Source organism: Brienomyrus brachyistius, unplaced genomic scaffold (genome assembly GCF_023856365.1).
Source record: "Brienomyrus brachyistius isolate T26 unplaced genomic scaffold, BBRACH_0.4 scaffold147, whole genome shotgun sequence".
Lineage (NCBI taxonomy): Eukaryota > Metazoa > Chordata > Actinopteri > Osteoglossiformes > Mormyridae > Brienomyrus > Brienomyrus brachyistius.
The window spans coordinates 168,670-185,064 of record NW_026042422.1 but is presented as its reverse complement, the minus strand read 5'-3'; the positions used below and the strand labels follow the sequence as shown (position 1 = coordinate 185,064).

At 48.4% G+C, this 16,395-nt stretch overlaps 3 protein-coding genes across 5 annotated transcripts; all 3 read right to left on the bottom strand.

The window, feature by feature from the left end:
- Positions 1 to 323: 323 nt before the first annotated feature.
- LOC125728045 (probable G-protein coupled receptor 148) lies at positions 324 to 2,872 on the bottom strand. Of its 2 annotated transcripts, none has more exons than XM_049005097.1 (2): positions 2,096 to 2,872; positions 324 to 1,302 (listed from the first exon to the last, which is right to left on the bottom strand). In XM_049005097.1, exon 2 carries the CDS (start codon positions 1,248 to 1,250, stop codon positions 324 to 326), a length of 927 nt encoding a protein of 308 aa, XP_048861054.1. In that variant the 5' UTR covers positions 1,251 to 1,302; positions 2,096 to 2,872. The 2 variants fall into 2 exon arrangements, with proteins under 2 accessions (XP_048861054.1, XP_048861055.1); XM_049005098.1 differs by having other exon boundaries at positions 324 to 1,299.
- A 117-nt stretch (positions 2,873 to 2,989) lies between these two features.
- mterf4 (mitochondrial transcription termination factor 4) lies at positions 2,990 to 5,665 on the bottom strand. Its single transcript, XM_049005095.1, has 4 exons — positions 5,470 to 5,665; positions 4,847 to 5,288; positions 4,354 to 4,538; positions 2,990 to 3,483 (listed from the first exon to the last, which is right to left on the bottom strand). The coding sequence occupies exons 1-4, from the start codon at positions 5,494 to 5,496 to the stop codon at positions 3,067 to 3,069; spliced, it is 1,071 nt and encodes a 356-aa protein (XP_048861052.1). The 5' UTR covers positions 5,497 to 5,665; the 3' UTR covers positions 2,990 to 3,066.
- Positions 5,666 to 5,797: 132 nt separating this feature from the next.
- Positions 5,798 to 16,084, bottom strand: pask (PAS domain containing serine/threonine kinase). Of its 2 annotated transcripts, XM_049005093.1 has the most exons (20): positions 15,328 to 16,084; positions 14,898 to 15,066; positions 14,353 to 14,573; positions 14,092 to 14,262; positions 13,599 to 13,736; positions 13,343 to 13,477; positions 12,923 to 13,085; positions 12,657 to 12,829; positions 12,409 to 12,571; positions 12,231 to 12,326; positions 11,758 to 11,911; positions 10,435 to 11,291; positions 9,759 to 9,934; positions 9,377 to 9,544; positions 9,039 to 9,164; positions 8,651 to 8,785; positions 8,160 to 8,359; positions 7,823 to 7,956; positions 6,963 to 7,106; positions 5,798 to 6,536 (listed from the first exon to the last, which is right to left on the bottom strand). In XM_049005093.1, exons 2-20 carry the CDS (start codon positions 15,064 to 15,066, stop codon positions 6,361 to 6,363), a joined length of 3,699 nt encoding a protein of 1,232 aa, XP_048861050.1. In that variant the 5' UTR covers positions 15,328 to 16,084; the 3' UTR covers positions 5,798 to 6,360. The 2 variants fall into 2 exon arrangements, with proteins under 2 accessions (XP_048861050.1, XP_048861051.1); XM_049005094.1 differs by lacking the exon at positions 12,231 to 12,326.
- Between the last annotated feature and the right edge of the window lie 311 nt (positions 16,085 to 16,395).

The following is a 16,395-nucleotide window of genomic DNA, read 5'->3' as shown; positions in this document are numbered from 1 at the left end:
AATTTGCACACTGTACAGAATTCAGTGTTCACTTGGGAAAATCCACTTTGGCTCTAATCCAATAGGCAGTTCCTAGATTGTATCTTTGGAAACATCAGGAATTGTTGAGATTTTTGTTCCTCAATAGACCTCCAGTGCAAGCTGAGCTAATGATCACGACTTTGGGTGGCTACACTGCGATTACAGTTGTTTTTCAACTTCTGCATGTGATCTTCATTATTTTAACTCGCTACATACTGAAGTTGTAATGCCACATTTATCGGCCGCATGGTTCCCTGACTTTCTGGACAACATTTCCTTGGAAAGCCGCTTTGTGGGCGGGCCTAAGCCACAGTCACCTGACTCCGTCCCCGGAAGAGATTCAGGACAGTGTCGCTGATGTCGCGGTAGCGGAGGCCGTACAGGTAGGGGGCGCCGGCCCTCGGCAACAGCGTCAGGAGGTGGGTGTTGAGCATGTTGATCAGCACCAGCTGCCGGTGGCCCAGCTTGCGGCTGTGGAAGAGCGTCAGCTCCAAGGAGAAGATGAGGCCGGGCCCGAAGTGGAGCAGGAGCATGGTGGCGTGTGCCAGCAGTGTGACCCGCGCACGGGAGTACCGACTGCGCCATATACCCGACGTCCTGGTGATGAGGAACAGCCGAGCGTAACAGTAGAGGATGAGGCTCCCACAGAGGATCACTCCCACAGAGTAGTACATGTGGATGCCCACCATCATGTTACCACTGGCCGAGCCCAGGAGGGTCACAACCAGGCAGGGCGCCTGGTCCCAGGGCACGGCGCTTTGCGTAACCTCCATGACGATGACCTGGGATGCCGGGTACATGGTGGACAGGATCCAGGTCCCCAGAAGAATGCGTCGGGTGCGGGCCGGGGGCAGGAGGCGCTGGTAGTGCAGGGGCCAACGGACAGCGACGTAGGTGTCAACCACCATGAGCGTGATGCTGAGGATGCCGCAGCAGTAGGCGGTGATGGAGGCGGCGGTGAGCAGTTCACAGGCCAGGGGCGGCATGCTGGCCCCCAGTGCGTTGCAGCTCACCATGGCCACGTTGAATGCCAGGAAGACCATGTCGGCCGCCAGTGTGTTGGCCAGCAGCAGGTAGCGCGTCTCGCGGCGCAGAGCGCGGGAGCAGAGGATGCAGGCCAGCAGCAGCGAGTCGGCCGCCAGCGTCAAGGCCGTGAGTGTTACCGCCGGGATCAGGAAGAGATCCATGTTCCAGCGCTGCACATCCTCCAGCCACGTGGAGTTGTACATGGTGGAGCTGCGATCCGGATCGTGCAGGGATACGCGGCCTGGTTATTATCTGCTGGGGAAATGGGAGAGAAGATCTGACGGCGAAGCCAAGAGCCCCTGAGAACATATAGAATCGTTATTATTATTATTATCATTACCATGATGTAATAAACATGGAAACTCCACTGAACCAGCTTGCCTTTTGTACTTTGCCCTTGGTACAACCGCAGTGGCAGTTTTATTTCACACAATCCCTCATTAATTCTTCTCATTAATTATATCCGACGTTGTAAAGTCCCTTCGGGTGCCACTGTTGTGAAAGGCGCTATATAAAAATAATTCGAATCGAATGCAACATCTTCCCCTGAATAGGCAAACGAGAGGGGGTGATTCTGTGTTCAGATAAACAAAACCCCTCATCAGTCCCATCTAGGCTGTGATCTGCCCTGATTCACAAATCAGCATTATGGACTGATGTCAGTCTGCTCCACTTTTTAACCAATTATCTTATTAGGGGATTAATAAGACACCAAAGAAATATCCCACACTGGCAAAGAGATGACAGTGAAGTAAAGACCCGTTACCTGCCATTTCCACACAAGATATCATGACTCTAGAGACTGAAGTCACCACGCTGGTGAAATTCTATAATCACGGTCATGCATCAACCAAATATTCATTATGCTTTGACGGGCGCAAAAAATGTACTTTATTCTCCACTCATTTGCTTTTTTTCCCAATACAAGGAACAGTGTAAAAAAAAAAAATCAATAAAGACTAAGAGAAAAAACACAAGAGGCCATTAACGAAAGATTTAACCACGAGCTCAGGAGGTCACTACTTGGGTGGCAGATACAGTCTCTTACCGGCTGATTTTATGTCGTGTTCAGTGGCTCTTTGCTAATTCGACATCCGCCGAGGGCCCAACTCCCAGCCAGCACGTCCGTCCACTTGCCTCCCCTCTTCAGAAATCGATTGCCCTTCTGGATGGTCACACGACACTATCAGCGGATGAACACGCAGTTCGCTGATCAGCGCAAAGGTGGCCCATTCAGAAGCCTCACGGCAACATGGCTCACGGCCATTTAAAACATATCCCATAATACACATCACGTCCTCTTGCCTGTTATTGTATTGACTCTGAGGTCCGTTGCCCTGTTGCGTTCATGTCTCATATCCGGCATGGAATACCCCGGCAAGGTAATAAACCAGACACAGGGTCCATTTTCGGGGAAGAACCTGGATTAGGTAATGAGCACCATCCTAAGCACTATCGGCCGGCTCTCTGCAGAGACGGGGCAAAGGGCGATTCGGAGCGACTGCAGGAGTCATGGAGCCTCATAAAAACAGACGTCGATGCCTAATGAGCCGACCTCAGAGCAGCTCATAACACATCGTAATAACAGGAGGTTATCTGTGTCCTTTTACGGGATGTTAAAGTGGAACAGACAACAGCGGGAAAAACTCCTCACATTCTATTACCGTGCAAAGATACACAGATTTCCAATGGTCTGCTTCACTAAAGAATCTAAATTATCTAGACAAACAAATCAGTCAATCAGCAGTCCACACACAGAGGGCACCGTGAAAAGCAAAACTAACTTAACTGATTATATGGAGGTTTACAGAATCAGTTGTTATAAGGACCACACTGAGACTTTGAGTAATTCTAAAAAGAAAAATAGTAGGAATTATCTGTAGGAATTATCTTATATGTAGATTGTATTGTTTGTCCAAGAAAACCAAAGCACATGAAAAACTGAATTTCTCTTCCGATTTATTTTGCCTTTATTTTATTATACAATATTTTTCTCTCCCACACATCACCCCGTCTCACTCATTTCCCTCTCCTTCGATGGTTTGTGCTTCTCCTCTCCTCGCTTCTGAGATCTTCTTCCACATCTTCATCCTCCTCCTCCTCCTCCTCACTATCTTCCTCTTCACTGCTCAACTCCAGCCCGTCCTCATCCTCCTCCTCCGCCTCCTCCTGCTCCCTTACCAGCAGCTTCCGGAACACTTCAAACTCTTCTTGCGTTGCCTGGGCAACTCGGCTAAGGAAAGTGTTCTCTGATGGACAGATGACGTCCTTGAGGCTGGGGTTCGCGATGCGAGTCTGCCCTTTCTTGTCGGGCGTCTGGTACTGGCCGCGGCGTTCCAGAAAGCTGTGCCGGCATCGGAGGTCCTCAAGCGAGACGCGGAACAGTCCGGAACGCACCATCTCAGCCTGCCGGAGCCCCATGCGGAAATAGGCATACTGCAAAAAAGACAGAAATGTGTAACTATCCACCAGAGGACAGAAGACAGCTGCCCTGGCTTTTCCACTGCTGATCCACTGCCATGGATTTTCCACTGCTGATCCACTGCCCTGGCTTTTCCACTGCTGATCCACTGCCCTGGCTTTTCCACTGCTGATCCACTGCCATGGATTTTCCACTGCTGATCCACTGCCATGGATTTTCCACTGCTGATCCACTGCCCTGGCTTTTCCACTGCTGATCCACTGCCCTGGCTTTTCCACTGCTGATCCACCGCCCTGGCTTTTCCACTGCTGATCCACCGCCCTGGCTTTTCCACTGCTGATCCACTGCCCTGGCTTTTCCACTGCTAATCTACTGCCCTGACTTTTCCACTGCTAATCCACTGCCCTGGCTTTTATTGTGCATAGGGCCATGATGAGAGTAGCGTGTCCAGATAAACCTTCCTGTCTGTAGGTCGGCTGTGGAAACACTCGTGGGCAGCAGGATCTATAACAGGGGGCTCCAACTCCGGTCCTGGAGAGATACTGTCCAGTAGGTTTTCTGTCCCACTTGGCTTCTGATGAGCCACACCTGTTCCTGGTATTTACCTGAGCACAGGTGTGGCTCGTTAGAAGCCAGGTAGGATAGAAAACCTGCTGGATAGTAGCTCTCCAGGACCGGAGTGGGACAGCCCTGGTCTACAGGTTTTCCCCTTGAATAAGCAACTGATTTACAAATACATCATCTTATCAGGGGATAAAATAAACAAATCAACATATGAATGAGAAATGGGGGGAAGGACAGAATATTCCCTTTAAAATTAAACTCTGAGCCTGGGCTGTGGGTAACGTTAAGGCCCGTCCCCAGGGAGGACGACACCCGCTAACCTGGAACTTGTACTCGAGCTGGACGGCGTCCTCCAGCATGGTGCTCGGGAAGTCCCGCAGTATCTCTGTGACCTGCTGGCTGGTGAAGAGGCACTTCTCCTGCAGACAGCGGCACACCAGGTTTAGCCTCTTTGGGGGCAGAGTCAGGAGTGTTGGGCACTGGCTGATCACCCTCTGCAGGCTGCCTGGGGAACAAACCGTTGTGGAATAACGTTACATGCTTGCATTGGGTAACACGCTACACAGCTTTATACTGTATTCAACATATTTTCATCTGGCTTTTACTATATGGTAGAAAATACATCACTGAGTTTCTCTCACACTGGAACATGGGTAGATGATGCCTACAACAATATGTACCCGATCATTTTACTTAATACTAACTTTTCAATACTTAAAGTCACAAACTAGGGGGGTCAGTACTTCATAAAACAAGAGTACAGGATAACAACATCACCATATATAACGAAAGTACAAAACATGTGGGGATCACCTTCCACTAATCCCAGCTTTCGGAGGTTGTCGATTCGCTGCTGCATCTGTGTGCCATTCACTCGATACAGTTTGGGACACTTCTCAAGAACCTTCAGGATGCTCGTAGACTTCAGGCCTAGGGACAGCAGGTTTGAAATGCCGCACAGGTGCAGCGGCACCGTTTGAACGGCTCGGTTATTGCAGGCTCCATTCAGGAGCAGTTCAGCCTGATCTTCTGAGAAACCGAGCTGTACCAGGGCTGGCAGTACCTCCTCCCTGACCGGCCGACGTGGCGGCTTCTGCAGGCGGCGGTCAATCTCTTGAAGCACACCATCCGATTTAAAGCAGATACGCCTGAGCATAAAAACTGACAGGCTCCCAGTCCGCCTCTCAAAACTGACAGCACGCGTGCAACGAAAGAAAAACGTCTCTGGTGTCATCCGGCAGGTCCATCGGAACACCTATAATTATAGAACAATGCATAAAACCACGTTACGTGTTACTTTGACCTTATACAAATTAATCGAAAGCTAACTTATATTCGTTATTTTTCCAAGTGGTTATGCATGACAAACAAATAATAATATTCATCATTCCAATTAAAGTTTTACATTTTCCTTTTAATTGCAAAGAAGCACGTACCCGCTGTACGGACAGCCTTAAAATCATGTCGGTCCAGCTGAAAATATGTCCGGCGGGAAACTGGTCGCACTTTTAGTTCCGGGGATTAAAGACTCACGTCGGTTTTTATATTTTATTATCACATTCTCATACATCATCGTATTTAATTTAGAATAAAAAAATACAAGATTAAAAGAACTACACTTCTACGATATGAAGAGAATGTAATTTTCGGATGATTAAAGACTGACAGAACATCTTTAGGCGAAATTTGTCCACAAAAATTCAATAGAATCAATTGAATAGATTAAAATATTATTAAACATGCGTTTTACAAACTACAAACAAATACATGCATACATTTTATTTATTCATTAAAACCATTTAAAACCCAAACAATTCCTTCATCTAAGTGACTCACAGTGTACAAGGGACAAGCGCAGAGTGCATGTGAGACCTTGCCACACAGTTTCTGTGAACAACCTTCAACTGCAGACGGCATCGAGTCACAGCGACACAAAACCATGTTAGACATGCTATTGATTTCCCCTAAGTAAACCAAACTTGCTAGACTGAACTACGAATGCCTAAATTTGCCAGTTTGTCGCTGGGTGAGAGATCAGTGCTCCCAGATGACTGGAAAGCAGGCCGATGTGTGCTGCATGCCAAGTGCTGTACTAAACATCCGATGATGCAAATCAAACCTAGAGTGACTGCAAACACACCACAAGCTACACCCCACCCCAGCCCAGCCCAGCCAGTTCCTCTACAGCCACTCGGTGCAGGGGTTTGGTCCCCGCCCTCCCCTTTAAGCCCCTCCCCCAATCCCTCATGGCTGAAATCTGCTTTAGACTCCATTCTAGGAGGCAAAGGCTGCATAGGAACCCGAGTCATACAGCACATGATCAGACTTCACTCAGAGAGGCACTTGAGAAGTTCGCTCTCCAGAGCAGCCATGGACCTCTTCTCTTCCTCCGTGTCGTCATCTTCCTCGCATGGCAGTGCCTCGACAGAGCCCAGGCATCCATCCCCACACGGGCCATCACCTCGGAGAACCTCTGGACTAGACCCGCGGTGGAGAGAGGAGTCTGTAATGATGCAGGAGTTTATTGGGGTTAGTGGGAGAATCCATACAGGTCAAAGAACTTAAAGAAATCAAAACTCCTGATGTGGTTTCTTAGGAAAGGGGACTGGCTCAGCAACTTCAGCACAGGCCATCACCATAAACTTCTTTCCAAAATAAAAAAGTTAAGGGTAAAATTATGCATCCGTCCACCTTCCTCACAAGGCTCCATGAGCCCAGAACTGATTCCAGCATTTATTCATTAGCTCAGCACAGGGACGCTGCTGCCTGTCCTGATCACTTCCATTCACAGTGTCGCCAGCTTGACATTCCAAAACAATCTATCCAGCTCACTGCTTACAGACGTTATTCAGCTCCGAAGGTAAATCCTCGAGAGTTGGATCTGAGACCTTACTGAGAAGAGGGCTTCCGAACCCCACACGGCACTCACCGTGGTATGCGGGGAAGACTTCCTCCCAGCTGTAATGGGCCAGGTTAATTGGCTGTCGGAGCCAAGGCACTAGCAGTAACTCCTGCAGCGTTGTCCGTTCCACGGGGTCTGGGTCCAGCAGCCCGGAGAGCAGCAGGTATAGCTCTGATGGGAGATGAACGAGGACCAGGTGGTCATCGAGCGATGGGCCAACGCGACAGCAACTGGCAATTCTCTTGGTGGTAAATGTAGAGACTTCATGACGCCAGTAGACATTTGGTTAATGAGCTGGATTAACGGTGCAAATGCGTAGCAGATAGGGATATCGCGATATAATCCTGATCATATGATACATGCTCAATAAACACTATGATTTTTATGATGGGCGTAAACATTTGTCCGGAATCCGGCTTTTTGGTACTATATGGACGTATATTATGCCCACAGTTTGGTAAGCAGATTAGAAGTATGCCTAAAACATCAATGACATGATGTCCATAACTTAATCATCCATATAAATTTGGCATATCCATATTCCATAAATGTCAGACTTCAAAACTGCAAAAAATACCGCAACACTTTATCTTGCTTATCTACAATAGCAAAAGATGCGGTAGTCGCTGAGCTGTCCCTTTCCTCATCGCCACTTCAGCGCTTATAAAACTGCTTCTATGATTTATTAATAAAAGCAGCAAAAGTAGCTCCACTAACCAAACTGAATAATTATCATCCATGAGCCACATAATCGCAATTATACTGTGACAGTCCTAACAGCCAACATTAAATATGCTGCGTGTCGACCTGAAACAGGAACGCAACACATCAGTAAACAAGGTGTCTGCATGCAGACAGGAGCAAATAGAGACCAACCCCCTCCGTACCTTCTGATATGGAAAAGGGGGGGCACAGTTGTGCCTTCAGGGCCTCCTCCACCTCACAGAAGGGATTTTCACCGAAAAGTAGAGTGTAGAGCAGTACCCCTAGAGACCACATCTCCAGCTCTGGGCCCTCATACCTTCAAACAAACAAATGCAAGAGAGCAGCTACAGTGAGGCGTGTAGACAAAGCTTTGCTTCTTTCTCGCCAGCATCCCCGCCGGGAAACGCTTCCGCTTCCCAGGGAACCCTTCAAAAAAGTCTGTTAGTCGAGCTGAATAGCAAATGACCTTCTCGCTTTGACATTTCCACCTCCGGTTCATTGACATGCTGAGATACATACGGGTTTCCTAGCAGCACCTCGGGGGAGCAATACTCCAGCGTCCCGCAGAAAACGTGGAAGAGCTTCCCCGGCTGCAGGAAGGTGGCCGAGCCGAAGTCGATCAGCCGGATGTGGAAGCACGTGTCGATGATGATGTTCTCGTCTTTGATGTCTCTGTGCAGGATGTTCCTGTCCCGGAGGTAACTCACTGCAGCCACCAGCTACAGCAAGGAGAAAGGGACTCCTAAGATGAGACTAACTGGCTATATGTAGTGCAGTGGTTCTCAATCCTGTTCCTGGTGCCCTCCCCTCCCCCTCCCTCCCCTGCCAGAATGTTTTCATTCCAAAACCTACTTTAAATCAGGGCCAAATGGTCCTTAAAAGACTAATAATGAATGTGGCAGGCTGGAAGTGTTGTGGCTTGGAATGAAAACATTCTGGAAAGGGGGGGGGTGCCAGGAGCTAGACTGAGAACTACTGATGTTGTGGAACAGGATCTAAAGCACCCCCACCTGTCTAAAGATGTAGCTGGCCAGAGGTTCATCGAGATGAGGCTGACGCTCGATGAACTCGAACAGGTCCAGTCCCTCACCATGTTTCTCCATCACCATTTGGAAGAAGTTCTCATTTTCATACACCTCCAGCACCTGAAGAGAGGAATATACCGATTTCTGTAACCAGTCAAGTTAGCCACTCTCTCTCTCTCATACCCAATATGCCATAACATGGGACCTTTAGCATCTGAAGCCCTCTAGTGGACTTAGTGACACAATACGCTTATTTAGTTATGTCCATCTCTACCCTGGAAGCCCAAGAACAGCATCCAGGTGAGCATGTTGCGCTCCAAACTCTTCCAAAAGTTCCTTCACCTACTCCTCTCCCGGCAGCCAGACCCCTCACCTTCACGATGTTGTTGTGCTGGACCCGGGCTAGTATGGCGATCTCCTGGCTGACCCGACCCATGTCCGGGTCGTCCACCCAGCAATCGCTCACAACCCGAGCCTTTTTGATGAACTTCACCACAACCTTACAGAAACCAGTCAAAATCAGATCAGTGAACAGAAAGCTAATTAAAACTCAGATGGAGCAAAGACATCCTGATATTTCTCCTTGTTTCAATGAAAACACCCACCTGTGAGAACACATTTCACTATGCATCTTTACATCACCAGCAAAAATCGTTTTTTTTCCCTGCCTCTCAGACCGTAAACAAAAGTGACCGCTAGCTATGCACCCACCTCCTTTCCGCTGGCCCTCCTGCGTGCCTTCCACACAAAACCGAAGGCCCCCTTGCCCAGGGCGCAGATGGGGCTGTACTCCTCCCCAAATTTGCCATCACAGGCATGAGATTGCTCGAGATCCTGGGTAGAGCGCAGGGTCTCCCCCTGCGCCGTCTGCTGGACGGCCTAGACAGACACACATTTCGTTCTTAAAGATCTAAGGAAACGGGGAGTGGTTCATAATGGGATTCAAACCCATAAACATTCCTAAACCACTGAGCATTAATTCCCAGATATTAATTTAAACCAACAAGTATAATGCTTCTGTCCAGGATGTAACATCTTCAGAGGATTAATCTATACCCCTTGGATTAGGTGTGGTGGGGGGAGCGGGTCTCACCTCTCCAAGACTCCAGGCAGAATCGTCCCGCAGCGAGGTGTCGTCGCTCCCCGTATTGCACCTCAGCTTCGCCGCCGGCTCCTGTACCGGCTCTGCACGGTGCCTCCTGGCCAGCCACAGGCAGAAGAGCGGCTGGCCGCAGGGGACCTCCACCCTACGGATCGCCATCTGCACGTCTGAGGTGACGGCACAGGCCTGTCAGTGCTGCTCTGAGCCGCGTTTAACATCCCCGTCACGATACCCCATATCCAGAGGAAGGCTGCTGATATTCAGCAGGCATATGCAGGCCTAACAAGCAACAGATCCACTAAATGTCAGAAATAATATGACTTGCCCATGTTAATAGTTCCTAGCTAAAGAGAATGTAATCAAAAGGCAAGAGCTCTCTAAACTGAGTTCTCTCGCTGAACCAATCAGATTGTAGAGCAGGTGGGTCCAATCAGATGTCATGGTCGTTTGTCCTCTAGCTGCTTGGACCCACCTCCTCTACAGTTTGGTTGGATAATTTTTCGTTCAACCCTCCAAACTCCTACAAACAAAAACAGCATCCAAATGTCATAACAATCTAGCCACCTACTAAATTAAGTACTAAATTATACTATATACTATTAACTTAATTATCTACGCTTTGTTAAAGTATTTTCAGTAGCCAGAAATCTGAAGGAGAGCAACACACCGAGCCTGGAGCCATCCCTGTGGTAGCAGTGACCCTCAAAGTAGCCCTCCACAATCCTGTCCGGGGGGTCCACGTTCCATGGCGTATTTGGTCTTCGCTTTTGCTTTTTTGGGGTTGAGGTTGTTGGGGTAGCAGTGTCCATGAGAGAAGCCGGCATGCCCTCGTTCCTTATGCCATTGCCAAGGATCTGCGCCTTGGCGGCCACGTCAACACACAGTGCTTCTTGCTTTCTTCCCAAGGAGCTGTTGATGCTACCCCCCACAGTTCTGGGATTGGTGGTTTGTTCCACATGGCTCTCACCCTGCATGTCGGACTCCACCACGTACGGTGAGGGGGTGCGGAGCAGCTCGGCCGTGTCACAGGAAGCCCGCGACAGGTCCGCGGCCGGCAGCTCCAGGCTGCCGTTCAGGTCCAGGTCGGCGAGTGCTCGTGTCACCAGGCCTCCATTGGAATCCATTTCCAGGAAGCAGCTGCCAGAGTCCACCGGCAGGGCTGGTCTGCGATCTGGACGCACGTCCTCCGTCCGTGGACCGGATCCACCCGCCCACTTCTCACAAAACCCGGAGGATGACCGACTTCCCAGAGATATGACCTCGAAGCTGGAATTTTCACCGTCGTCTGTGTTACAGCAGTGGTGACCCAGCTCTTCGGCAGTGCCTGGCACGGCTCCGGGGCACCCAGCAGGACCAATGCCCTGATCTTGGTCAGGGGCGGACAAGCGGCTCACATTCTGGTTCTGCAGCTTCTCTGGACCCAGGGTCTGCAGAAGGGCACTGGTATCATCAGAACCCTCACCCCCGTTAGGTCTGGGACACACTAGGGCTGCCTCTTCCGAAAGTTCAGCAGTGGCTTCCTGTCTACAGAGGAACAACAAGGACCAATCAAGCCTCATGGAAATGGGGGATTTTGAGTTATTTTATAATGGTTTCAGAGTAAGATTTATATGGCCAATTTCTTTTCTTTCGTTTTAATGGTAAAACTTCGCTTAATGAGCACAAACTTAGCAATAACTCAGTTACCACTGATACAGTCTACTTGTGACAAAAGATCTCACGTTTGTTCGTGATTAATGAATTGTGACATCAGTATTTCACTTGTGTTGTTCTTTACTCGTTCCTTCAGTAGTTCACCGTTAACAGAATATAGTAACTGCCTGGAGATTACAACATGCGTCACAATTTGTTAATGATGAATTAAACACGAGATCAGTATGTAACTAAGTGCTTAATTAATACATAAGTAATTGCATACTATACTGTCTGTGGCCCATCAAGTACAGCGTTACCGTTTTAACACTTGGGTCAGAAAAACACTCAAGCCTACCGCTCACAGGGCGTAGATGCCACGGCGGGAGAGGAGACTGCAGATGGGATCCCGGCCTGGTTCTCCAGGTGCTCATTAGCTCCAGTGAAGATTCTCTCTCCAGCAGCCCCCTTCAGAACCATCATAGCGTCCCCAGCAAGCAAAGTGCTGGGGTCTGCAGGAAGAAGCAAGTTCCAAACTTGAAATGGACCACCGGAATCAGTGGGGGGGGGGGGGACACACACTCACGCAACGGTAAAGCACTAATGATTTATACATTTTAAAACGCACTGGAGAAAATGAGATGAGGAGGTGGACGAAATTGGACTGAAGGAAGTCAGTAATCATGAGTCCTGATACTTTGAATAGAAAAGACAGCTTACCTTCCTTCAGCTGTTAGGTACCAATGGAATCCAGAGTACTAAGGAGGACTGGACAAACTATAGCAAGACTATGGTAAGGAGTGTCAAGAGGAGCTGTTTTTCCAGGCTTACCTTTTCCACCTGGTGGTTCTACTGATCCAGGAGGACAGGAAGGCGGAGCCATTCTTCCAGAGGGAGGGTTACTGCTACTAGAGTATCTACAGGGGTCTTATTTTAACAGAGAGCCTGCTTAGCAGCCTGGATATCTTGTGTGCATCCCAAAAAGTCCATGCCCCGTGATTTCGGTTACCAGTGTGGGTGCCAGAGAAGCTGGAATAGCCCGTTTGAGCACGGAGGCCTCTGTCTATGCCGGATCGGTCCTCACTCCTACGTCTGTGGAGGAGGGTGTCGCTTGGGCTCCCCCCCACAACACACAGGCTCTCGTAGAAGCCGGGCATCAGGAAGGTGATGCTCTGTGGATACAGCGTAAAGCGGGCCGCGGATCACACACTCGCATGCGCTCACGCTCGCGGGCACGACTCGGCTCTGCCGCCGCACCTTGTCTTGCAGCTCGGCGCTGGAGTAGCCGAAGAGCATGAGGGCGAAGTTGTCGTTGACGCTGCGTATGGAGCCGTCGGGCCACAGTGTTAGGAGCCCGCTGAGAGCACAGAAGACGTGGACCGTGCAGACATACAGGGGCCTCGGTTGCGGCGGGGGGAGCCAACGACCCTCTGGCGAGAACGGGAGGAGGGACAGACTAACAGGAATGCACTGGCGGTATTTTTTTTTAGCAATTTTGCGGAATGCTCACCCCGCTAGCTCACCGTCAGGATCAGAAGCATCGGAGTGCTGTACGCCCAAGCCATCCTGGGACGCCTCACCCGGCTCAACCGGATCCTTATGATCAACCACAACTTGCAGCTTGGCGCACATTGGGAAAAGGGAGCCCGTCCTGCCTCTTCCGGTCACCTGCTGGACCCTCAGCGTCTATGCAGGTGGGTGGATAGCAGAAACAGGCTAACACCACTCACTGTTGGTGCAACTGAAAGGACTCTCAATAAATAAACCACATCAACGTACTCAGGTGTGTGTGCTTATGCCTTACGCCATTCTCCAGTGAAAAGCAGACGACAGAAACCTTTTGCAGAGATGCCAGTAGCAAAGAGTGAGATTTATAGATTATCATTTATAGTGTGCTTCTGATAACACGAGAAGGGTTATGTATTGCTATGGTTAAACCTCACCTTGGGCAATATCTCACAGTGCCTCGGAACCAGCAGCGACGGAATGAGCTCGTGGACAGACAGTCCCACCACGTCACTGACATGCAGGTAACCATGGAGATGAGCAAAAGCCAGGTCACAGTCGAGGACCCTTTCCTAATTCGAGAACGCTCATTAAAACAAGTCACACAGGCAGTAATCACCAGGTAGCAAAACAGGAAAAGCTGTAAAATCAGAATCATTACTTATGTCATTAGTCATAATGGTGGAAACTCACATTGGGTGCGAAGGTCACATGACCTTCTATTTTCTCCACACATTCCAGCACGACCAGACTACGGTGTCCCTCTAGAGTCAACCTCCTGGCCCACACGGACACAGGAAACACCTTCCCATTCTTGTTCATTGCATCAACCTGGAACATAAAAGCACAAATGGAGAAGTTTAATTACCTTAGTGATCTGTGCACTTGGCTGATCTTTTCAGTCAAAATGAATCACTGGGGTTGCAGAGGGGTGGAAAATTTTTGGAAAATTTTCATGGCAAGTTACGCTGAGGATTTTGGGAAATATTCCAAGTTCCCATGGGCATTAACGGGAAAATTCCCAGAATTTTACAACCCTAGTCACCACACATTAATTTCAAATACAAAATTGTAGTTAATTTGATTATGCAGTTATGCCAAATGTTAAAATTCACTGCAGCTTCCCCATAATCACAACAGCAATCAGTTACATAACAATGAAATATTTTCTTTAAAGGAATCCTACCACTTTTCCAGATACCACAACCAGTGTCCCATTAATTTTCAGGTGCTCCTCCCCCAGTGCTTCTTCTAGGGACTGACTGGCCATCTTCAGGAACCAGGAAAGCTTTGACCCAATCAGGTCATCGCTGCTGTACTCAAACAGCTTGCAAGCCTTTGCATTGGCGACCAATATCTGTAAAACGGTCACAAAAATTATTTCATTCGACTGTCCCAGAGGAGATTGGTGCACATTTACATGAAATCGGAGACCCAAGACATATACCTCTGTGGTCTTGGTGTCCACAGTGAAGACCGCTTTGTTGGGATTGTGGAAAGGAGGGGGCCCAGAAAGGACAAAGCCCCCACGATGCAACTGTTCCAGCATGGAACTCTCAGACCCATCAAAGGAGCCGGAAAATAAGCCGGACTGGTTTCTGCCCCCGGGGGTGTCTGACAACCGAACCTTTGGCATCCAATTGTAGCTGTAGGAGTTTAAAGAGTCACCTAAAGAAACGAGGAGAGGAAGATGTAAACGAGTGGAAATACAAATCAGCAAAACTCCTTCCAATGGTCTCACTCAGGAGGGAAGATCTATGAATGCACAAAATGTCCATAAACCCACCAGTTTACAATGTGGGGGAAAAAAAACAGGCTTCGTCAGTCCAAAGGGTTTCGAGTTTAACAATCTGTTATTTACCATTCATTCACACAAAAAAAACACTGCAAGATATGAACACTGTGACATAGCTCTAATTTAGTTTGTTTATTATTGTATGACGGCGATAATCCTAATGATCAGAGATCATAATAAAATGCGGCCTCTCTGACCTGACAGGGCGCTGTTGAGGCGCCAGTACCGCAGCCCGAAGGTCCCCCTCGCCGAAGGCCTCCGGGCGCAGGGGAAAGACCGGTTCAGCTCCAGCGAGTCGTCAGACGGCGGAGGCGAGCCGGGGCCCGAACGGACGCAGCTGATCGCTTTGGAGCTGGGGACGGCCATCTGCAATGCGAGCAGCGGCCAAGGAGCAGCCAAAAAGGAGGGGAGTTACTGGAGTAAAGGGGTAACCAGCAAAGCGGCATACTAACCCAAAATTAATTAACATGTTTTCCTAGGCGCTACAAATTGCTAAGTGACAGCAGGGAAAACATTTCAAAAGAAAAGTTAACAAGATAATGACGTACATCCCTATCTTTACCTTTTTGTGCCAATCAGCATGTAGCCATTGTGCTAACAGGATTATTTCGATTATGTTCCGCTTACCTCACGTCGGTAAACAGCTGGGTTTTCCAGATTTTCTCAGGATACGTTCAGGAATTAAAAACCTAACAAGCGACACCGGGACGGAGTAGAGACCGTAGCCTCAAAAAAAAACGCATAAGGGGAGTTTGTACACGCCATTCACCGATGAAAAGTAGACAACACTTATATCACTCCACATACACACAACTTTCAATGAACGGTTAGCCCTGATGCTAAAATATGCCGAGATACTTCAGCTTGCGCGGGAGCGTTTGAGCAGAGCGAGGTGTTGGTACTGACCAATGAGAGCACAGAGATTCCGAAATTGATGTGGATGAAAGCCAATGAAATCGCTGAGTGGCCGGTCGGCGTTTTGTTTAGGGATGGCGATGGTTTCTATGGGAACGGCTTAGCAGTTACCTGTTGAACTCTATTAAAATGTACTTAAAGTCACTTGTAGATCTGACTACATCATATAATATCATTCGGTTGGCAAAATAGTTATTTATTTTGAAACATAATAATGTGGCTACCGACAGCACAGGAGAACGGAAATGCATTTTCATCTTGAGGGCTGGATTTTGTGTTGTAGTAGCATGGTGAAGTGTCGCTGTGGGCAGCTGGTGTTAAAGAAACATCAAAAGCAGTTTCAGTATCTCTGTTTCCTGATGCGTTTAAAGCAAATGCGCCAGTGTTCATCAACCCCTACTCTATGCTATGTATATGACTGTGTACGTGACGAATAAACCTCTTGAATCCTGAATCTATTTCGTAAACCTGTCAAAACGTGGGTTTATACGTTAATGACGCGAATTTTGAGAACTGGAACGCAATAAAACACTGTTATTCGTAGAACACACACGCGTTTGTATTCATGTCTTAGTGGAGACCCAGATATTTTTAAAAATGTTTTTTTCTCTTGTGGGAACTAGATAATGCCCCCAAAAGATAAAAATAAGTTTTTTTTAATCAAAATGTGAGATACATCCCCCCAACACACACACATACAAACACACACACACACACAGAGTATTAGTTTGCAATGAAGAGCTTTTGGAGACGAGGCTGCACTCAATTTGTGATAAATAA

Coding starts and splice junctions, on each gene's coding strand:
- LOC125728045 (XM_049005097.1), bottom strand. CDS start 1,250: ATGTACAACTCCACGTGGCTGGAGGATGTGCAGCGCTGGAACATGGAT.
- mterf4 (XM_049005095.1), bottom strand. CDS start 5,496: ATGATTTTAAGGCTGTCCGTACAGCGG. Junction 4,539..4,846: donor AAAGCTGGGATTAGTGGAAG/GTGATCCCCACA, acceptor TTTGTTCCCCAG/GCAGCCTGCAGAGGGTGATC. Junction 3,484..4,353: donor AGCTCGAGTACAAGTTCCAG/GTTAGCGGGTGT, acceptor TCTTTTTTGCAG/TATGCCTATTTCCGCATGGG.
- pask (XM_049005093.1), bottom strand. CDS start 15,066: ATGGCCGTCCCCAGCTCCAAAGCGATCAGCTGCGTCCGTTCGGGCCCC. Junction 12,830..12,922: donor CGATGCTTCTGATCCTGACG/GTGAGCTAGCGG, acceptor CGTTCTCGCCAG/AGGGTCGTTGGCTCCCCCCG. Junction 7,957..8,159: donor GAGGTGCTGCTAGGAAACCC/GTATGTATCTCA, acceptor GTTTGTTTGAAG/GTATGAGGGCCCAGAGCTGG.